Raw genomic sequence first — 20899 nt, forward strand, 5'->3', positions numbered from 1 at the left:
TTGAGAGGTGGTCACTGTCCCAGGCCAGTCGATCTTGGAGCATGGTCTTGACCTCTTTGATTTGTATTTGAAAAGACAAGTCTCTCAACTGAACACTTCTTGGAATTAAGCTCCTTAGCCAGATGTTGCGAATCAACCAAACTATGTAGAAAGTAGACTCAGCTAGCAGCTTAGCTTAGGCACCTGAAGATTGTGCGGTGCTGGGAAACTCAAAAGTACTACTGCCCGAGTCACTCCCTCGATGCCCCCTGTCTTTTTCTGGGGCAAACTCTCTGGTACAGAATTTTTACTGCTTAGTCAGCTCTTCTCCACAGCCCTTCCTACCCTGAAGGTGTCCCAGATTTCCCACTTAATGCACTGTGTTGCCATCTTAAACTCTCATGGACAGATGGCTCATTTGTCAAGAACAGGGACTTGTGCGGCAGAAGACCCAGGTTTGATGCCCAGTACCCATTTGTATCTCACCTAGATTACAAACACCACCTGTATTCCCACAGCCACTCCTTTGTCAATTAGGGCTTGGCCCACATCTGACCTTGACTTCTAGATAAGATGAAGATGCTTTCTCCCCAGAATTGTCCCCACTTCCTGGTAGAACCACTCCAGCCTAAGGCCTTCCTTTTTTGGATAGGACCCCAAACTACGAAACTTTGGGTTTTCTTGTGTTGGCTTTTCTTCCTCAGGAAGTAATACCCTGTGGGCTTCAGGTTTGTTCCAGTTGTGTGTATGGGAGGCCAGTGGTGGTTTTCTCCCTGTCTCTGAGGTTGCTGTGTGTGTTTTGTGAGTTTTACTATAACCTCTCAACAGAGGAAGAGTGGACATTCAGAGAGATTTTAAAATCCCCTCCAGTGGGGGAAGGGGTGACCGCAGAGACGGCTCACTGATTAAGAGCGTTTGCTGCTCTTGCACAGGACCTGGATTCGGTTCCCCAGCACCCACATCTGCCTGTAACTCCAGTTTTAGGGGATCTAGCAGCTTTCTGTGACCTCTGTACAGGGTGTACATACACATAAAACAAGATAAATATTCACATAAAAATGTAATAAATGTTTATTTAAAATTTTAGAACTCTTTTCTCTTGTCCTTCCTGTGTCTTGTCACATTCTTTTGGCAGACACTCGTTGGGTTCACCTGTATGCTACGGTGAACTGCAACCTAGCAACCCTAGCCTGTGATGTCTGCAATCACTTTTTGTTGTTTTCCTTTTAACATATATTATGTTATATATAGTATTACTATATATTACATACAATATATGGTTTTTGTTGTTGTTTTTTTGAGACAGGGTTTCTCTGTAGCTTTGGAGCCTGTCCTGGAGCTAGCTCTTGTAGACCAGGCTGGACTTGAACTCACAAAGATCCTCCTGCCTCTCAAGTGCTGGGATTAAAGGCGTGTGCCACCACCGCCTGGTTTACAATATATGTTATATAGTATATATAATATATTGCATATAGTGTGTATATACATATACATATATACTTACACACACACCCACACCCACACCCACACACACACACACACACACACACACACACACACACACACACACACACATCTTCCCTGCTTTGGACAGAAGTCTTGCTATGTAGTCCCAGCTGTTCTCGAACTCTCGATCCAGCTGCCAAGGTGATCCCCGTGCGACTCTGAGGCGCTCAGTGAAACCCAGTTCCTACCCAGAAACACTTGGCAGAACCTGCGGGGAGCTGCCGGGTCACCCAATCTGCCGGGTTGTTGGGGAAGAGCCAGCCGGGCCTCCGGGGGCGGGCACAAGAGAGTGACACTATGCTAGGCCAATCCCAGCGGGGGCACCGGCCGCGGGATCCAATCGCAAGCGATCTGGGGAAAGGTGTCAGCTCTGGCCGGAGATTACCATCTGCTGCTGGCTCGGGTGATGATGCTCGGCTGCCGAGTCACCACCAGGACCCAAAGACCAAGACTGCGGAGGCTTAGGGAGCAGCCGGGACTGAGTCCGGAGCCACTAGAGACCAGGAGGTGCGCTTATCTTGCTTTGCCTTTAAATAGGGCTCCAGTGACTCGCTCCAAGGACGTCCCTCTGTTGTCGTCCAGCTCCAACTCGCTGTCCCCAGGTAGGGGGGCCCCCCGGCACTGGAAAGCCGGAGACGCTGCGCCCTACATGGGTAACTGAAAACACAGTCCTGAAAACGGTCCTACCTGAGCCTAGCCAGGCAGGAAGAATGTAACTGTGGGCTGAGTTTAAAAAACAAAAACAGAAACGCCCCTTCCGAACGGTAGCTGCTTTTTGCAAGGCCCTTAATCCGCAGCCAAATAACAACAATTGCGTAACCTCCGGGTCCCCAGGGAACTGCATTGTTTACCTAGTGGGAACTAGCCGGTGCTGTTAGGCGCAGCACTGGACGCTTCGACTAAGCAGAGCCAGGGAAGAACTAAGTCCTGAGAGAACTTAGCTCCTTGGAGAAGAACCGGGAACTCTCTCCCGGCAAGGGCACTCTCGGAAATCTGGAACTCTCTTTGCTTACTCACGTTTATGACACATTGTTCCAACTTCCCCATCTTTGAGAATTTAGCCTCTAGGATAAGAAATCAACTGATGAGTTCTCTTCCCTGTCCCCCCATTCCCTCTAACAAACAGACCCCATCTGCCCACCTGTGCAATATGAAGACTTCATTCATCGAGCCCGCCATTCTCCTAAACGCGTTTGCTATGACCCTGAACATCCCGCTGACAGCGCAGTACGTGTACCGGAGGATATGGGAAGAAACGGGTAACTACACCTTTGCTTCTGGTAGCAATGTCTCTGAATGTAAGCAAAACAGAAGCGACCCGATCTTTGCATTCCGGGAGGTAAGAAATGAAAACCTCCTATCCTGTGGTTAATAGGGAATAGAAACAGGTTCCAAACCAGAGGCTTGCCAGGCAAGACAACCCCAGCCCCTAACCCCTCCCCTCCCCAACACACCCAAAAAAAGGTCAAACCCAGGGCCTTCTCTCGGTTCCTCCTAACACCTTTAATGAGCCTCTTTGTAAAATTCCTCCCTGTGTGGGATCCAGCTCTTTTCTCTTTAGAAATCTCACTACAACCGCATCTACTCTTTGTTCTCTTGAAAACAAAACAAATGTCTGAAAAACTGGACCAGGACCTTTGTCACCCATGGGGGTGGGGCAGCATTTGTTGAGGTCAGGAGGCTGGGACACAATATAAGTGTTGAGTCATGTGCCCACATCTGGACTGGGGAGTGCTCCCTTTGACTCTTGGTATCCTGCAAATGTTTAGCTAGACATTGTGAGGCCTTCCTCTGTCATCACTCTGTTGGGGCTGGAGGCCGTCTTTGCCAAAAGCCTGCCATGCCCAAGTCCAGAGTGCAGGAGGCGACATCAGGTGTTTTCCTACACTGTCATATTTACGAGCTCGGAACTGCTCTAGTGAGGGAAATTTTGCGGAGACAAGAGTGGTGCTGCTTTCACAGACACCGAAGAAAAGGGATCACTGAGTTGCCTTCCCTCATCTGAGGGTCTCGCTGTGCAGTGAAGTGAGCCTGAGGTGGGGACATGGCAGAGGACCCCCAAGGGAAGGCCTGAAGCCACCCCAGCTGCCCCAGGGTATCAGGTGGAAGCTGGATGGGACAAGGTCCAGCTGCTTAGTCAGGCCTGTCCTTACTTCCTCATGCTGGGGGAGAATTTCCTTGGAACAGAGCATTTCTGACCAGCCACAGGGCCTGCACAGTCACACACAGAAGGGCAAGAGCCTACTGGAATGGTTCACCGCCCTCTCCAGAGTCTGTCTGCTCAGGAGGCTGGGGAAGGAGGGTTGTGAGTTCAAGGCCAGACTGGGCGACCCTGTCTCAAGGTAACAACAATGATAAAGGGGAAGGAAGGCTAGACAGCTGGCTGGAAGAAACTGAGTTCAAGATCACATGACTATGACATCCAAGTTAGATTCCTCATCTCTTAAAAAAATAAGTTTCAATATCCATCTCTCCCAGGAGAGAGAGGGTCCCAGGAGCTCATTATTTCTGTGTGAATCAGGGATTTCCTTCGTCCCTCCCCAGGTGACAGAAGCAAGCCCCTTGGAGAGTAGAGGAGAAGCACAGTGTTAGCCCTTCCAGATCTGGCTATTGACAAGCCCCCCACCCCCAACCCCCAAATACGCTCCTAGAGCAGCATGGTTTCCTGCAGAGTTTAGCCAAACTTTCAAGTTTGATTGTTTTTTTCTTTTCCTTTTTTGTTTTGTTTCCAATTGTTCTGATATTCAAGAGACTGTCCTTATTCCAGGTGTTGCCCCCAGAGTTGTTCCGTGCTTTCCCTAAGAGCAGGGAACTAGACCTTCCCACACTTAGCCCTACCCTGCTGCCCACAGCTGAGGCAGGACCAGACAAGAAGCGGGATGATAGCATCACCTTTGCCTAGATCACTTCCTTCTGGACACTTTCCAGATGCTGCCCTTGTTTGACTTCTCAGAGAACACCCTCTTCCCTCTCTCTGAATCTGAGAGCCTTGTCCCCTGCTCCGAGCTCCATCTCCGGCAACCAGCTCTGTTGTGTGAGCTTGGCCTCTTGATTTTCAAATGAGGTGGGACTAGGGGTTTGGGTTGTGGTCACAGCATAAGGAGCCAGCCCTGGGAGAGGACTAGAAAAACAAAATTCCTTTCTTACCAACCAGCCCCAACTGTCCGTTGTGTGTAAAAGGACACTGAGCATTGCAGTAGGGAGCGCTGTACAGCTCAGCCATATTTGTCTGTCCTTCCTGTCCGAGTCTGTTTCTCTGTTGCTGTGATAAAACACTGACCAAAGCCAGGCAGTAATGGTGCACGCCTTTTTTTTATATATAGATTTATTTATTTATTTATACAACTTCCTGCTTCCATGTATACCCACACGCCAGAGGAGGGTGCCAGATCTCATTACAGATGGTTTGGAGCCACCATATGGTTGCTGGGAATTGAACTCAGGACCTCTGGAAGAGCAGACAGTGCTCTTAACCACTGAGCCATCTCTCCAGCCCCTGGTGCACGCCTTTTAATCCCAGCACTCAAGAGGCAGAGACAGGTGGATCTCAGTGAGTTCAAGTCCAGCTTGGTCTACAGAGTGAGTTCCAGGACAGCCAAGGCTACACAGAGAACCCCTGTCTAAAAAAAGCAGAAAACAACAACAAAACAAAAACCACTGACCAAAAAGCAACTTGGAAAAGGAAGGGGTTTATTTGGCTTACAGGCAGAGCCCATCATCCGAGGCAGGAACCTGGAGCAGAGACCACTGAGGGAGGTGCTCTGTGCTCCCCTTGGATTGCTCAACAGCCTTCCTTACACAACCGAGACTGGCTGCCCAGGGATAGTATCACCCACAATGGGCTGGGCCCTACTCCACCACTTATCAGGAAAAATATCCCTCGGACCTGGTCACAGGCCAATCTGATAGAAGCAGCTCCTCAGCTGAGGTTTCCCTCCTCCAGGCTGACTCCAGTTGGTGTCAAGGTGACTACTGAAGCTGACCCTAGCACATCCCAATAACAAACAGACCCATGTATGCCTGTGTGCTAACATGGAAGGTATGATCTTACAGTTCAGGGTGTAGAGACAAGAAACTTAAATTAGAATGGTGACTCAATGCTGGTAATTCTAGCACCTAGGGTGCAGAGGTAGGAAGATCATGAGTTCAAAGCCAGCCTGGGAAACTTAGTGAGACAATCCTGTCTCCCTAATTCAAGGGCTGAGGATGCAGCTTAGTCATAGGTAGGTTACTTGGCATGCACAAGGCCTTGGACTCAATCTTTATCCCCACAAAATAACTCGTAATAAGCCTTATGGTAGTGAACATCTGTAATCCTGGCACTTGGGAGAGAGAAGCAGAAGGGTTACAAGTTTAAGACCCACTTAGGATATATAAAGACACTTGTCCCAACAAATTAAAAATTAAAGAATAAATTGCACTCTCTCACCTATATTTGGTATTTGAAAGCCTATATTTCAATGACAGTCTTATTTTCCAACCTCTGTTTATTAACATACACATATATGTATAAAATCATCTTAGTTAGGGTTTTATTGCTGTAAGGAGACACCATGACCACAGCAACTCTTATAAAGGAAAACATTTCATTGGGGCTGGCTTACAGTTCAGAGGCTTAGTCCGTTATCCTCCTGGCAGCAAGTAAGGCAGAATGCAGGCAGACATGGTGCTGGGGAGGTAGCCGAGAGTTCCACATCTGGATCCGCAGGCAGCAGGAAGAGACAGTGAGCCACTTCTGAATCCTCAAAGCCCGGCCCTAGTGACATACTTCTCCAACAAGGCCATACATTATTGAAGAATAATGCCACTCCCTATGAGTCTATGGGGACCATTTTCATTCAAACCACCGCCACAATACACACACACACACACACACACACACACACACACACGTAATATTGCTGAGAATGGAGAGTTACAGCTAGTGGCCACCTCTCTATGGGAACCCTTTCACAGTGGTGGGCACTTTTGGCTAAGAAGTAAAGAAGTGGGGGGGGGGGGCATTCTAGCCATGCTTGTTGAATTTTGAGGAAGAAGGAATTTTCCAACCACTCGCTACACCATTTCCTTGTTACACAAGTACCTCTCGAGAAGTAAATTGGTAACAGGACTCTGCTCTGCAATTTTTTTTTAAAAAGATATGCTTGTTTTTAGTGTATGAATGTTTTGCCTGAATGTATGTTTATGTGCCACATACATGCAGTAAGTGCCCTCAGAGCCTGGGAGCGGGCATCAGATCCCCCGAGTTACAGATGCTTGTGAGCCACCACATGGGTGCTGGGAACAGAATCCGGGTCCTCTGACAGAGCAGCCAGTGCTCTAGCCACTGAGCCATCTCTCAGACCCCATAGCTTGTGCCTTGTGTCCCTATTATGACTCCAGATGGAACCGGGCTTTGAGTTTCCTGTTAAAAACAAAACTGTTTAAGCACAGACGGCAGAGGTGGAGGTAACTGTGAAAGACTGGGGGAGGAGTAATAGAAGCAAGCGGGAGACAGATTTGGGTGGACCGATATAAAGCAGGAACCCTGCTGGGAAAACCTGCTTGAAAAGTTGGTTAAAAGATGACTTTGCATTTATTTACTCAGGAAATATGGACGCAATGGCTACTGTAAGAACGCAAAGATGTGCACATCGAACAGGCAGGGCTGAGCACTGAACGGGCCCAGGGCTGGTGCCAGGCAGCTCATATGTCTTTCAAATGTAAACCCTCCCAACAGCCTGCAGAGTTCATTTTTATCCCTCCCGTCAGAAAAAGCAGCAACAGACACAATAATTTGATGATATCCTCTATGGCCAGCAAGTGGCAGAGCCTTATCTTCTTCAGCCATGTGTTGGTTCGGTACCCACCAAGAGCCTGCCTTGTGCCCAGTACCGTTCTCAGAGCTGGTGCCACTGTGTGTAAGAAGGCTCGCTTGTAAGGTCTTGCTCCCTATAGATTAGGTTAGAGCGGGGCAGAAAAACGGTTCTTTGTTTGTTTGTTTGTTTTCTGAGACAGGATTTCTCTTGTGTGGTCCTGGCTGTCCTGGAACTCGCTCTGTAGACCAGACTAGCCTCGAACTCAGAGGTCTGCATGCCTCTGCCTCCCAAATGTTGGAATTAAAAGTGTGTGCCACCACCTCCCAGCTACATTTTGGTTTTTTTGTTTTTTTTTTTAATTTATTTATTTACTAAAGATTTCTGTCTCTTCTCTGCCACCGCCTCCCATTTCCCTCCCCCTCCCCCAATCAAGTCCCCCTCCCTCGTCAGCCCAAAGAGCAATCACAGGACATGTGGCATTTTACAATGGGACATACTATGTGCTAAGAGCAAAAGACCCATGTTGTCAGAAAGCCGTCAGAGAATTAATGTAAAATGCCACATGTCCTGCGCATGAATTGGACAATACTGAGACATGACACACACAGCATGTCTTTAAAAGAATTTTAAAATTATTTTTATGTGTATGGGTGTTTTGCCTGTATGTATGTATGTTTGTATTTGCACCATGTGCATGCCTGGTGCCTGTGGAGACTAAAAGAAGACTTTAGGTTCCCTAGAACTGGAGTTACAGTTATGAGTCACCACATGGATGATGGAGCCCAAACCTGGGTCCTCTGAAAGAGCAGCCAGCGCTCCTAACCACTGAACCACATCTCCAGCCCTACAGATATCTTTAAATAGCCCCAAGTTCTTCCATCCAATGGTTGTGTAATGACTGTCACAGTTGCCCAAGTGTGTGTCCTTGTGTACCCATGCCCCTTTGTCTATCATCATTATATTCTCAGTCCACAGACTGCAGCTGTCTTGAGCAAGGCAAGACTCGCCCCCTGGCTCTGTCTCATTCCTTCTTTAGTAAACAAAGAAATCGAGTCTCGCTCATCTGTCTGTGAATGCAGAGGCTCAAAGGGGAGCAGAACTCTGCTTAGCTAGAGTCTACCAAGCAAGTGTGTGAACCGTCCGCTTCCCTTCTGTAGCCTAGTCAGGAAGACCCATCCCAGCAAGGGTCATCCCCCAGGCTGGAGAGCCGGAGTCGGGGTGATCCCTCAGTGCAAATGGTTCACATGGTAGGGGAGGAAAATTACCATTCTATTGCTGGCCCCAGAGTCTGTGACATGCACATGGCCTTTGGAGGAACAGACACCCGTGCATGCAATCTTCTTCTCATAGTTTTGAGTCTCTACCACGAGTGGTGTGTAGGCGTCATAACTAAGTGTGGGCATGTGACCTTCTGACATATGCTTTATGAACTGCATGAAAACTTAATTGGGTACTGTCCCCCCACCTACCTGAGGCCTCCCACTCGCTACCAGCAGCGAGATCAAGGAGGCAGACACTGCTATCTTTTTGTTTTTTGGTTTTTTTTTTTTTTTGTTTTTTCGAGACAGGGTTTCTCTGTGGCTTTGGAGCCTGTCCTGGAACTAGCTCTGTAGACCAGGCTGGTCTCGAACTCACTGAGATCCGACTGCCTCTGCCTCCCGAGTGCTGGGATTAAAGGCGTGCGCCACCACCGCCCGGCACTGCTATCTTTTATATGGTCATTGTATCTGTAAACACTTTGTCTTCTTTGTCCTTCCAGGAAGTTCAGAAAAAGACATCTCTCTTCAACCTGCAAGTGGAAATAAGTGGGCTAATTCCTGGTCTGGTGTCTACCTTCATGCTTTTATCGAGCAGCGACAACCATGGACGGAAACTCCCCATGGTTCTGTCATCCCTTGGCTCTCTAGCCACCAACGTCTGGCTGTGTGTGCTGTCCCACTTTGACCTTCCTCTCCAGCTTCTGATTGCATCCACCTTCGTTGGTGCCCTTTTTGGGAATTACACCACGTTTTGGGGTGCTTGCTTTGCCTACATTGTCGATCAGTGTAAAGAATACAAGCAGAAAATCATTCGGATAGCCGTCCTGGATTTTATGCTCGGAGTCGTTACTGGGCTCACGGGCCTGTCATCCGGCTATTTTATCCGAGAACTGGGCTTTGTGTGGTCCTATTTCATCATCGCCGCAGTTCTTACAGTCAACCTGATCTACATTTCATTTTTCCTCAGTGACCCCATAAAGGAGTCCTCATCTCAGATGGTCACTATGTCCTGTAGGGAAAGCCTCAAGGACTTATTTTACCGGACTTACCTGCTTTTTAAAAATGGCTCCGGAAAGCGGCAGTCTCTGCTCTGTCTGCTGATTTTTACCATTGTCATTTATTTTTTTGTGATCATCGGCATTTCCCCAATTTTTACACTCTATGAGCTGGGCTCTCCGCTCTGCTGGGATGAGGTGTACATAGGCTACGGTACAGCTTTGGGAAGTGTCTCCTTTTTGATCAGCTTCCTAGGCATATGGCTTTTTTCTTATTGTTTGGAGGATATTCACATTGCCTTCATTGGCATTCTTACCACCATGCTGGGAATGACGCTGGCTGCCTTCGCCAGGACCACGCTCATGATGCTTCTGGGTGAGTTACACATGTGTCTGGTTTCTGTAGGAAGTGGGAGAAGGGGATCACTCTTGACACAGAGCTCCCTATGAAGCCGTTCTCTTTCAATTTAAAGCAAATGGCCAGCTTGCCAGAAACCAATAATTAAAACACCAGATTTCCTAAAATATAACAAATACACGGGATCATCATGATTTTCCAAATCTGCCTATTTGCCAAGAATACGTCCTTGGTGCGAGTCAGTTCTTGAGCATTGCTTTCACTGAAATGCGTGTTCCTTAGAATGTGTGTTGGGACAGGCGATGGAGCTGTGATGTGGACTCCTGGTCCAAGGCAGCTGTTTCTACCATGGAGGTATTTGTTAGTCATTGCCGCTTGCTAAAGAAAGTTTGACAAATCAGAATTAGGCTCGACTTCCTCCTATATTGCTGCGTGACCTTGGCGAGTTTATTCCTCTGAACCCTTTATTCTTTCCTCGTGCGATGGGCACAAGAAAGCTTCATTCAGAAGGGTGTATAACAGGTCTTGGAGAACTAGAAAGCACTTTGCATAGTGCCTCTTAGACAGGAGAAACCACATCCCCGTTTCACAAGACCACATTAAGTCAACACGTACAAATACTCTGGAAAGTGTAAATACAGTATTTGCAAGAGCAAATGTCATTATTTTATGATATGATGAAATATGATTCTATTAAGAAGCATAACTTGCTGGGCTGTGGTGGCGCATGCCTTTAATCCCAGCACTCGGGATGCAGAGGAAGGCGGATCTCTGTAAATTCGAGACCAGCTTGGTTTACAGAGTGAGTTCCAGGACAGCTAGGGCTGATACACAGAGAAACTCTATCTCGAAAAACCGAAAAAAAAAGAGATAAATTAAAACTGGTGGCGATGGCGCACATCTTTAATCCCAGCATTTGTAAGGCAGAGGCAGGGGGATCTGTGAGTTTTGAGGCCAGCCTGGTCTACAAAGGGAGGTCCAGGTGAGCCAGGGCTACATAGTGAGACCTTATTTTTTATATATATATATAAATATAACATGTAATAATTTAATATATACATTAAACATACATTTATCATCTGTGTATATCATTATATATATACCACATATATATATATGTGTGTGTGTATCTCACAATTTAAGAAGAGAGACAATTGTGTTCATGAAATTTCCAGCCAAAAAAATGAGCCAACGAAACAATAAAGAGGCAAACCTATAAAGGAATCCTTACAGTAAGGGAATAAGATCCCCAAGAATGTAAAGTCCAAAGAACAAAAACCATATAAAAGGAGTTGGAATGGTGGCTCAGCGGTTAAGAGCAGGTCCAGCCCGAGGACCAGAGTTCAGTTTCTTGGCTCACAACTACCTTAACTCCAGGTTCAGGGTATCTAGAGCCCTCCTCTGGCCATCATGGACATATACATGGGGCACAACACACACACACACACACACACTAATATAAATGAAAATAATAAATATTTTTAAATGGGTAAAAGCTGCTGGGCAGTAGTGGTACACACCTTTAATTCCAGCACTCAGGAGGCATAGGCAGATGAATCTCTGTGAGTTCGAGGCCAGCCTGGTCTACAAAGTGAGTTCCAGGACAGCCAGGGCTGTTAGACAGAGAAACCCTGTCTCAAAAAAAAGGCGGGGTAGAAGCTAATTAGTAGTCAAAAGTTACTAAATAAATTAAATAAATTGTTACAGCATTAGAAATGGGTCTCATTTAGACCAAATCAGGCAGACTGAATACACATGGATCAAAACATTCGTGAGTACTATTTGTAGAACCAAAACCAGAATTCTAGAGTAAAGCAAGCTTCCAACAGCGTCAGTCCTCTGTTAGCTAGGCAAAAGCTGCGGGCAGCTGGATCTTCAGAGGCTGTGAGTCAGGCTGCTCATAGGAAGAGCTGTTTAGGCCAGCGAGCTTCCCGACTTAGCCTGATTTGACTATTGATCTGGTCGTCTGTTCATCTCACAGTCAGGATTCCGTTCTTTTTCACCATGATGCCGTTCTCTGTCCTGAGGTCCATGCTGTCGAAGGTGGTCCACTCCACTGAACAAGGTGAGTTCGTGCTAAAGGCAAGAACAGATGTCTCCCAACTTCAGCCTGTACGATCGATGCCGGCAGCTTCTGAGCCGCCTACCGGGCTTTCTGCCGGGCTCTCCTTTGAAAGAGAAGCTTAACACTTTGGAAGAGGGGGCCCTGTTTGGAAGCCCTGATTTAGAGGGCTTCTCTGGCTTTGTCTCGGCCAGAAGAAGGGGGGGGGTCTTGGAGTCAAGGGCTCTCTCACTGCGAACCTACGGCGCTCCTAAACTCCTAGCTGCACTCTGGCTACTAGGCCACTCTGGTTCCTGGCGACTGAGGGCCTGGATGATCTTCTTCAGTGGACCATGCCCAGCCCTGTGTACTCCCTCTCCATCAAAGGAGGGTCCAGTGGGTGGCTTGATAGGCAGGTCTGCCATGGCCTTGGAGTTGTAAGTGCCCGGGGTCTACACCCAGGTATGAATGGTCCTTTCTGAGTCATGCAGCAAGGAAACTCCAGTGGGATGGTTGCAGGCTGGGGACAGCTCTCTCACCATTGCCCGGTTTCTAGAAGGAACTCTTAAAAAGCCTGGGGACTCCATGTTTCCATCTGGCCTTCCACAGTGTAAAGATACATCACACTCATCCCTAACCTTTAGTAACATCTAAATCCTGCCGTCCCTTTATGTCTGACAGGAAAGGTCCCAGAGCCCCTCACAGACACCAACATTTTGACACGCTACAGTGGCACATGTGTAAAATTGTCAGTCGGACTCATTATTTTGCACACTAACCAAAAAAATCATGAAAATAATTATAACAGTTTTAAGCTGGATAGTATTTGTATATAATTTACATATAACCTCCAGGCTTTCCCCATCTCTAGATGACCCCTAATACCTAAGATGATATAATTTTGTGAATAGTCATTTTGCTGTGTTGTCTAGGGAACAATGACAAAAAATGTCTGCATGTGTTTGGCGCCTACCTATAGGTTTGGTGGGTGAAAGGCGGACCCTTCAAGGGTGAAGCCGGCAGACACAGAGGGCATCCATGCGTGGGTGATAGTGACCTTGGGTTCCATTTTTACGCAGGGCCCCAGAAAGGTTTTCTTCTGGGCCTGAACCTGAGGCCAAGTTGGAAACACAAATCCAGGGGGATTCCATGGAAGGTAGTGCAGAGGAATGGGTAGTGTGGAGACAGCCAGGCAGGTGGCCCAGACAGACAGGCAGAAAGGAGACATCCTGACCCAGCTCTGCTCTGTTCCTTTGACCAAGTGCTTCAGCCAGGTGGCCAGCGAGGAAGTCCCCAAATACAGATGGGAGCAGGGGAGATGAGAGCTTCGGGGATGCAGGCAGAGAATCACCACAGGGCGTAGTTAAGAACAACCGTGAGTTACTGGCATGCAGTGTGGGCCTCCCTCCGTAGCCTGCGACATCATCAAACTGAGGTACTCACCTGTCTCGTATCTTAGCCTTGCGAGGATGTTCCTGCGGGAGTACATATGAACTGCTCCTAATAGCACGTTTGGATTTGTCAGTTCTGTCAACACTGAGAAAAACTGCACTTCAATCAGTTTTAAAATATTAGTATTGGTTCTTGGCCACTTGCAAACCGAAGCTGTGTCTTCTCAAAGCTGTTCATGGACTGCCGTAATGGTTATCTAGAGAGCGCTTAGGAGGAGAAAACTCTGAACAGGTGCCGTGGAGAAACTGGCCTTTGCCTTTGGTTTCAGCAGTGGTTTCTTTGATGGAACACCAACAGAATAGCAATAAAAGAAAAATAATGTAGATAAAGGAGCTGAGGGTGGCTCAGTGGCTAAGGGCACTGGCTGCTCTCGTAGAGGACCTGGGTTCTGGTCTCAGCGTTCACATGGTGGCCCTCAACCATCTGTAACTCCAGTGCCACCGATCCAGTACCCTCTTCTGGCTTCCATGGGCACCAGGCATGCACATGGCGCACATACAGAACTTGCAGGCCAAACGTTCGTACCCATGAAATAAATCTAGAAATCATAAATTATCTTGTTCCTACCTCTGAACTCAGAAGTGCCTTAGATAGTGGTGAAATTGTCATCACTCGGTATATTCCCATTCTTGTATTTTTTCTAAACAGCCACTCTGTGCGAATATGATGCACGTTAGAGTAATCGGGGAAGAAGGGGCACACCACAGAGGCCACCAGACGCCACTCACTCCCTGCAAGCTGAACTCTGATGCTTCAGAGACTTGGGCATAGCTCAGTGGGAGAGCACGTGCTTGAATAAGTAGAAGGGAGAGAAGGTAGCGTGTTGCTGATGTTTCTAAAATTCCCTGTGCTTGCTGTCTTGTCCTGACGCCACTCACAAACTCATGGTGAGCATAAATGGGGACACAATGAAACAGGTGTTTTGAGTTGCTCAGTTTGTTTTCAAAGTCTAGAAAGTGCACTCATTCGGGTGCATTTAATCCAGCTTATCTCTACAAGCACTTAACACACTGGATTGCCCAGGGAAGTCGAGCAACAAGCTACGCTATGCCATAACAGCATATTGTGTGAGACAGATGGTATCTGCCCCAACCTATTTATCTTACAGTCTGGGTTTTTTTTTTCGTACTGTAGCACTATTCCTGGGTATAGCAAGAGACACAAATAATATATTGTAACTAAGCAAGTAGGAAAGTCAGTTAAACTGGCTCCTTGCATCACCATAAATCATGAAGGCAGTACATGCTACTGGATGATGGATGGGTATAGAGTCCTGAGTTAAACCTTTATTCATTCCTTTGACAAATGCTTGCTAAATGGCTGTCATGCACCAGGACAATTGGGCCCCAAGGACATCAAGGCAAGCAGAACAGCCATGTGTATGGGATCGATAGAGCTGTAGCTCAGTCAGAAGGAGACACATAAATGCCCACACAGTATTTTCTATCTGTAGCTAGATTTCTGTCTAATGGGTGACTGGCCTCAAGGCTGTGGGAGAAGGAGACACTACAGTTTCCAAATGAGTCAGCTGGAGGTACCTTTGTCAGCTTTTCCCGCAGACGTCAGTGCTCAGCTACTGGGGTGTTCCCTATCTCTCCCATCAAGTCCACGGGGAGCACCATGCTGTTGTTGTTGTTGTTTGAGGCAGGTTCTCAAGCTAAGAATGACTTGAATTCTGATTCTCCTGCCTTCACCTCCTGAGTGTTGGGATTACAAGTGAGTGCCACGACACTGGTTTGTGCTGTGCTGGGGAGGGGACCCCGGGGCTTCTTGCATGCTAGACAAGAGCTGTGCCATCTGAATTGCATCCCCAGCCCCTTCTCAAGGACGTGAGTGGATGGATCACTTGAGGATCACATGTCGTGTCCTGTGGTTCTTTCTTCCTTCCTTTCTTTCTTCCTTCCTTCCTTCCTTCCTTCCTTCCTTCCTTCCTTCCTTCCTTTCTTCTTGCTTGTTTTTTTTTTTTTTTATTGGAGCAGAGGCATTCAAGACAAGGTTTCTCTGTATGTAACCTTGGCTGTCCTGGAACTTGCTCTGTAGACCAGGCTGGCCTTGAACTCAGAGATCTGTCTGCCTCTGTCTCTGCCTCCGGAGGGCTGGGATTAAAGAAAGGCACCTGCCACCCTGGACCAGCTCTGTGGCTGTTTTCAACAAACAAATTCTCGTGGTTCACTTTTGACTATTGTTTTGTAATTCACCCTTTTTCTTTTTCTTTCTCCCTCCGTACCTCTGCCCCAAACAGGTGCACTGTTTGCTTGCATAGCTTTCTTAGAAACACTTAGTGGAGTCACTGCGACCTCTGCCTACAATGGTATTTATTCAGCCACGGTTGCTTGGTACCCTGGCTTCATTTTTCTGCTGTCTGCTGGCCTCCTCATTCTCCCAGTCATCAGTTTATGGTAGGTACCTCATGATTTTCTCGTAAGACATACGGCTCAATGAATCTTCTAACTGTATATGCAAAACAACACAGGTTCTTGACATTTGGCTTTGGAGGATGCTTTTCTAAAGAATTGTTGGTCATGAACACATCTGTTAATAATTTGAGAACATAGAATGAGACAATGTCAGTGGCCATTGATAACTGGGAGGGGGGTGGAGATGGCCTTAGGTCACAGATGTAAGGAAGTCATTTTATGGGCACTCTTAAGAAGACTATCTTGGGAGCTGGAAAGATGGCCCAATAGTTAAGATCACTGGCTGATCTTACAGAGGTCCTGAGTTCAATTCCCAGCATCCATATGGTGACTCACAACCATCCATAATGAGATCTGGTGCCCTCTTCTGGCTTGCAGGCATACATGCAGGCAGAACACTGTATACATACATACATACATACATAAAAGAATAGTATCTTGGGGGTGTAGGAGAGAGAACTCATTTATTTTAATAATTTAAACCGCTATAAATAATGAGTCAGTGAGGTTTAAAATGCCTGTCACACAAGCTGTGTATGGGTGGAAACAAGAGAATCTTGGTTACTTATGTCTTTTAACCCCTTCCAAATGCTCATTTGATTTTGTAGGGGTGTCAAGTACATTGGCTGGGAAGAGGGAAGCTACACACTCTTTGCCCCAGAAGAGCCCAGTGAGCACACGTCAGAGTGACGACAGTCGACAGGAACGCATGCACACGTCGTACACACAACTCCGGAAGAGCATACACCCCACAGTAGCAATCTGTGTCTCCAGGTCCTTTCTCCTAAGCCATACAAGCTGTGAGGCAGTGCCCGGCTCTGCTGCTTCTGGGGCCGCCCATCACCCTGTGTTCTTCAGTACAGACAAGAACAGGCCTCAGAGCCCTCCTCGCTTCTCCATGGACCAGACAGAGTGGAGAGTGGAGGAGACCTGGGGAAACCGCAATAAGACTTGAAGCAATAACCTCACTGACAGGCTCCAATCTCTCACGTGGAAACCAAGGAGTCCCAACCTCGGCCTGTCTGTCTGTCTGCACAATGGGCTTCTGACTGCTCAGGGATTTTGAAGACTTAATGAAGAATTTTTATGCTGACTAGTCACTGATATGAAAATAATGTTCCAGGCGTTTATACCACTTCCTATAGTTGACCTATCAAGGCTCCAGTGATGGGTACAAAAATCCTTGAAGAGAAGCACTTTTTAAAGTAAATAGTTTTCACTTCTCCTAATATTTTATTCGGTGACAATCTTGACGATGTTTTTATATGTAATGGGGGAGGGAGTACGAATTTAGATTGTAAATAAAACTGTCTTAAATTTTAAAATTGAGCAGTCAGCTCTCCATGTATAAAGTCAGTCATACCTTGCAGCCTGCTCGATATCTCGGGCTCAGTAGAAGGCTATCGTGGTCCACAAACCCTGCCTGGGCTTCCCAGCTCTGATCGTTTTTACCTTCCTGTCGCCCAGGCTCCACACTGTGCTGCGAGGATGTTTCTAAAACGCAGATCTTTTCCAGCTAGAATTCTTCAGCAACTGTTGCTCATAGGAAGATAATCAGGCAAGCATGTGACCACAGCTGGTCCTGCCCCATCCCATGTCACAACACATTACACCCATACGCAGACCCACCCTCGTCTCCCGAACGCCGCGTCTCCTTTTCACACTGTTCTGTTCGTCCTTCCTCTCACTTTTCACTGAAATGCCACGCGTCAGCCAAAACTCTGCGTTCCCTGTACAGCCAGGGTTGTAGACATTTGTCCGCCCTCCTGTAATCTCCGCAGGGGTTCCACAGCCTGTTATATAGACAGGAATCCCATCTAGCATTTTCCACTGGATTTTTTTTAAAGATTCAATTTATTTTTATGTGTACGAATATTTGACGGCACGGTATGTCTGTAGGTCATATGCATGCAGGGTCCACAGAGTCCAGAAGAGGGCGCTGCGCCATCTGGAACTGGGGTTACAGATGCAGGTGAGCCTTCATGTGGGTGCTAGGACTGAACCCAGGTCCTGTGCAACATCAGCCAGTGCTCTCAACCACCGAGCCATCTCTCCAGCCCAAGATTCTATTTGTTCCTCCCATCACTACTCGTCTTGAGGACTGGGACAGTCTTTGCTTGTCGCATGCTCAGTAAATGTTGCAGAACTAAATTTGATGACTACAGCTTCTTTCCTTTTATTTGTAAGAACTGTTTAAACCTACAACTTTAATGGCTTATGAAGTAAGCACTCCCACAGTTACTAAGCTAACCCTGCAAACAGATTGAAAAAAAAGTTGGGCTGTGTACCTTTCAAGTTGATTGTCCCTCTTTCCATGGGTTATTCAATACCTTCCATTTTTCTTTTCTTTACTGTGTGTGCAGCTGTGTATACATTTGTTTGTGCCTGTGGAGGCCACAAGATAGCTGCCGCTCTGGTTTCCTTCCTTCTTTCCTTCCTTCCTTCCTTCCTTCCTTCCTCCTCCTCCTCCTCCTCCTTCTCCTCCTCCTTTTTGAGATTGATCTCTGTAGGGGAGTGCATTACCGCTGTGGAGTAGCAAAGGTATCCTGACTTATCAGGAAGCCAGGCTATACTTAGAGCGGTGATTGGACAGCTCTGGAGGGGTAGAGCCGCAACAGGACAGCTCAGCCCTTGAGGAAAGGTGTCCTGACTTACCCGGAAGCTGGGCTACCTGGAGCCACAGTAGGACAGCTCTGGAGGCTTGAGCTGCAATAGGACAAACACAGTCATGGAGGGAAGGTGTCCTGACTTATGGGGAAGTCAGGCTACTCGAAGCTGGGGTGCGGTGGGGGATGGGCTCCAGACAGGATATAGCAATCCTGCTCCTCTCTTGGAGAGAGGCTACAGCTGAGCTCTGCTCTGTTGCCCTGAGGGAACATGCTACCAGAGCTGTTAGCTTCTTCCACCAGAGATGTTACTTCTGCTAACACTCTAATAAAGGGGAAGCCCCTCCAGCTCAGGTGAAAAGTTCTTCTCTGCTCAGCCTTGCTTAGCCCTTCTTAGGAAGCCTGTCAGCGAATGAAAATCTTCACCCAAGACTCTTTTGAGAGAAAGTTTTTTTGGAGGGAGTAGTCCAGGAGAGTGGCTGCCTCTGTCAGGGAAGTAAATGGCAGCCTGCTATTGAAGAGGCAGAGAGGCTTATATAGGGCTTCTTAGGGGCGGAGTTTTTCCAGGGAGAAGAGGGATTGGTTAGTTTTCCTTGCTCAGGGATTGGTTAGTTTAGTTGGTTAGGGGCAGAAATGGCTCTGATCACAGGGTCAAACAGTGTTTCTTTCACTGGTTTTTAACGTTTTGACTCTAATCTTCAGACCAGGGCATATTTCTTTCACTGGCTCTGATTCTAGGGACAAAGTGTGTTTCTTTGGCACTGGTTTCAGAGTCAGGGCACGGTTTTTATTAGTCCTGGGTCTGTTCTGTTGCTCTCCAAGGAGCCAGGGCTGGCTGGCCAGTGAGTCTCCAACTTCCCAGAGCTGGGATTCCATGTCACACTGCCAACCTGGCTTTCTTGATAAGTTCTGAGGGACTGAACTCACGGCTTCCTGTTTGCAAGGCAAAAAATTTTACTGACTGAGCCGTCCCCCCAGCCCCTTTAACAGTTTTTTTTCTTTAAAAAAAAAAAAAACTTCTTTATTGATTCTTTGGGAGTTTCACATCATGTACCCCAATTCTGCTCACCTCCTTGTTCCCCCATATCCTCCCCTCACCCCTGTAGAGCACCCCCACAAAAGAAAGCAAAACAAAGCAAGCAAACAAAACAAGACCAACAATAAAAACCCAAAAACAAAAACAAAACCTCTTCACTTTTCCTTCTCTCCCACCTCTCCAACACCTCTTCATTCACCCTGCTCCTTTTTCATATTTCAAAATGACACCGTGGTCATTCTACATCAACAGCAGATGCAGACGGACTGGACACTAAGAAGCATCATCATCACCACTGTGTGCATACTCACATCCAAAACAAGAAATGCACAATGAACCGCTAGTGTGAAGAGCCTATGAAAACCACGTCAGCAGGGATGGGGTGTGCTCAGTGGCAGGGCACTTGCCTACAGGGTACAAGGTCCTGTGTTTGATCCCAACACTGCTGATGGGCAGAAATGCATCTCCACAACCCTACCTGTCCTCACCTTGACAGTTTACAGTGACTACCCATTGTAGAGACTAGACAAGATGATCTTTTTTGAAAAGAAAATCACAACTTTGATCTTTATTTCTTAAAATTTAATTCTATTTTATGTGAATTGGTGTTTAGCACGAGAGGGTAATGGGGAGAAAGACAAATAGGTTTTCCCACTTATGATTCTAGATTTACATATGAAAAGAATGAACTGAGGGCTGGAGAGATGACTCAGAGGTTGAGAGCACTGACTGCTCTTCCAGAGGTCCTGAGTTCAATTCCCAGCAACCACATGGTGGCTCACAGCCATCTGTAATGAGATCTGGAGCCCTCTTCTGGCATGGAGGTGTACATGCAGAAGGAAAACTACAGATCTCTAGAAGGAAAAAAAAAAGATGAACTATTTGATGAGGCAGGAGGAGGCAAGACAAAGTGTGAAGCACTGAATAGGAGCAAAGTACATTGAGGTACTGTATCGAATGTCATGATCAAATCCACCACCTTAAAAACATACGTTAATAAATAATACAAATCTTACAAGGAACAGGGTGATGGTAGCACACACTTTTAATCTTAGCACTGAGACAGAAGCAGGTGGATCTCTGAGTCTAAAGCCAGCCTGATCTACAGAGAGAGTTCTAGGATAGCCAGGGCTACACAGAGAAACCGTCTCAAAAAATAGGGATTGAAAAGATGGTTCAGGGATTAAGATGACCTGAGCTCAATTTCCAGCATCCTATGTTCACAAGCCCATGGTCACAGCCATCTGTAACTTGGGGCAGGGGATCCAGTGCCCTCTTCTGGCCTCCTCAGGTACTGTACACACATGGTGCACATACATACATACATACAGGCAAACATTCATACATATAAAACAAAAATCTTTTTAAAAAATTTACTAAGTTAACTCTTTAAGAAAGCTGTCATCTAATATCCACAGTACAGCCTGGCTATTTAAAGAAATAATATTAAGG

General features: G+C 46.9%; 1 protein-coding gene across 3 annotated transcripts; it reads left to right on the forward strand.

Moving 5' to 3' along the window:
• The first annotated feature begins 1845 nt into the window (after window positions 1-1845).
• Slc46a3 (solute carrier family 46 member 3) lies at window positions 1846-17130 on the forward strand. 3 transcript variants are annotated; one of them, XM_075971964.1, is made up of 6 exons: window positions 1846-1992; window positions 2612-2824; window positions 9043-9913; window positions 11877-11960; window positions 15631-15787; window positions 16414-17130. In XM_075971964.1, the coding sequence occupies exons 2-6, from the start codon at window positions 2636-2638 to the stop codon at window positions 16493-16495; spliced, it is 1383 nt and encodes a 460-aa protein (XP_075828079.1). In that variant the 5' UTR covers window positions 1846-1992; window positions 2612-2635; the 3' UTR covers window positions 16496-17130. The 3 variants fall into 3 exon arrangements, with proteins under 3 accessions (XP_075828079.1, XP_075828100.1, XP_075828090.1); XM_075971985.1 differs by having other exon boundaries at window positions 2612-2744; XM_075971975.1 differs by having other exon boundaries at window positions 1851-2087.
• Window positions 17131-20899: the final 3769 nt, after the last annotated feature.

The sequence above is a fragment of the Microtus pennsylvanicus genome, chromosome 1, assembly GCF_037038515.1.
Source record: "Microtus pennsylvanicus isolate mMicPen1 chromosome 1, mMicPen1.hap1, whole genome shotgun sequence".
NCBI lineage: Eukaryota > Metazoa > Chordata > Mammalia > Rodentia > Cricetidae > Microtus > Microtus pennsylvanicus.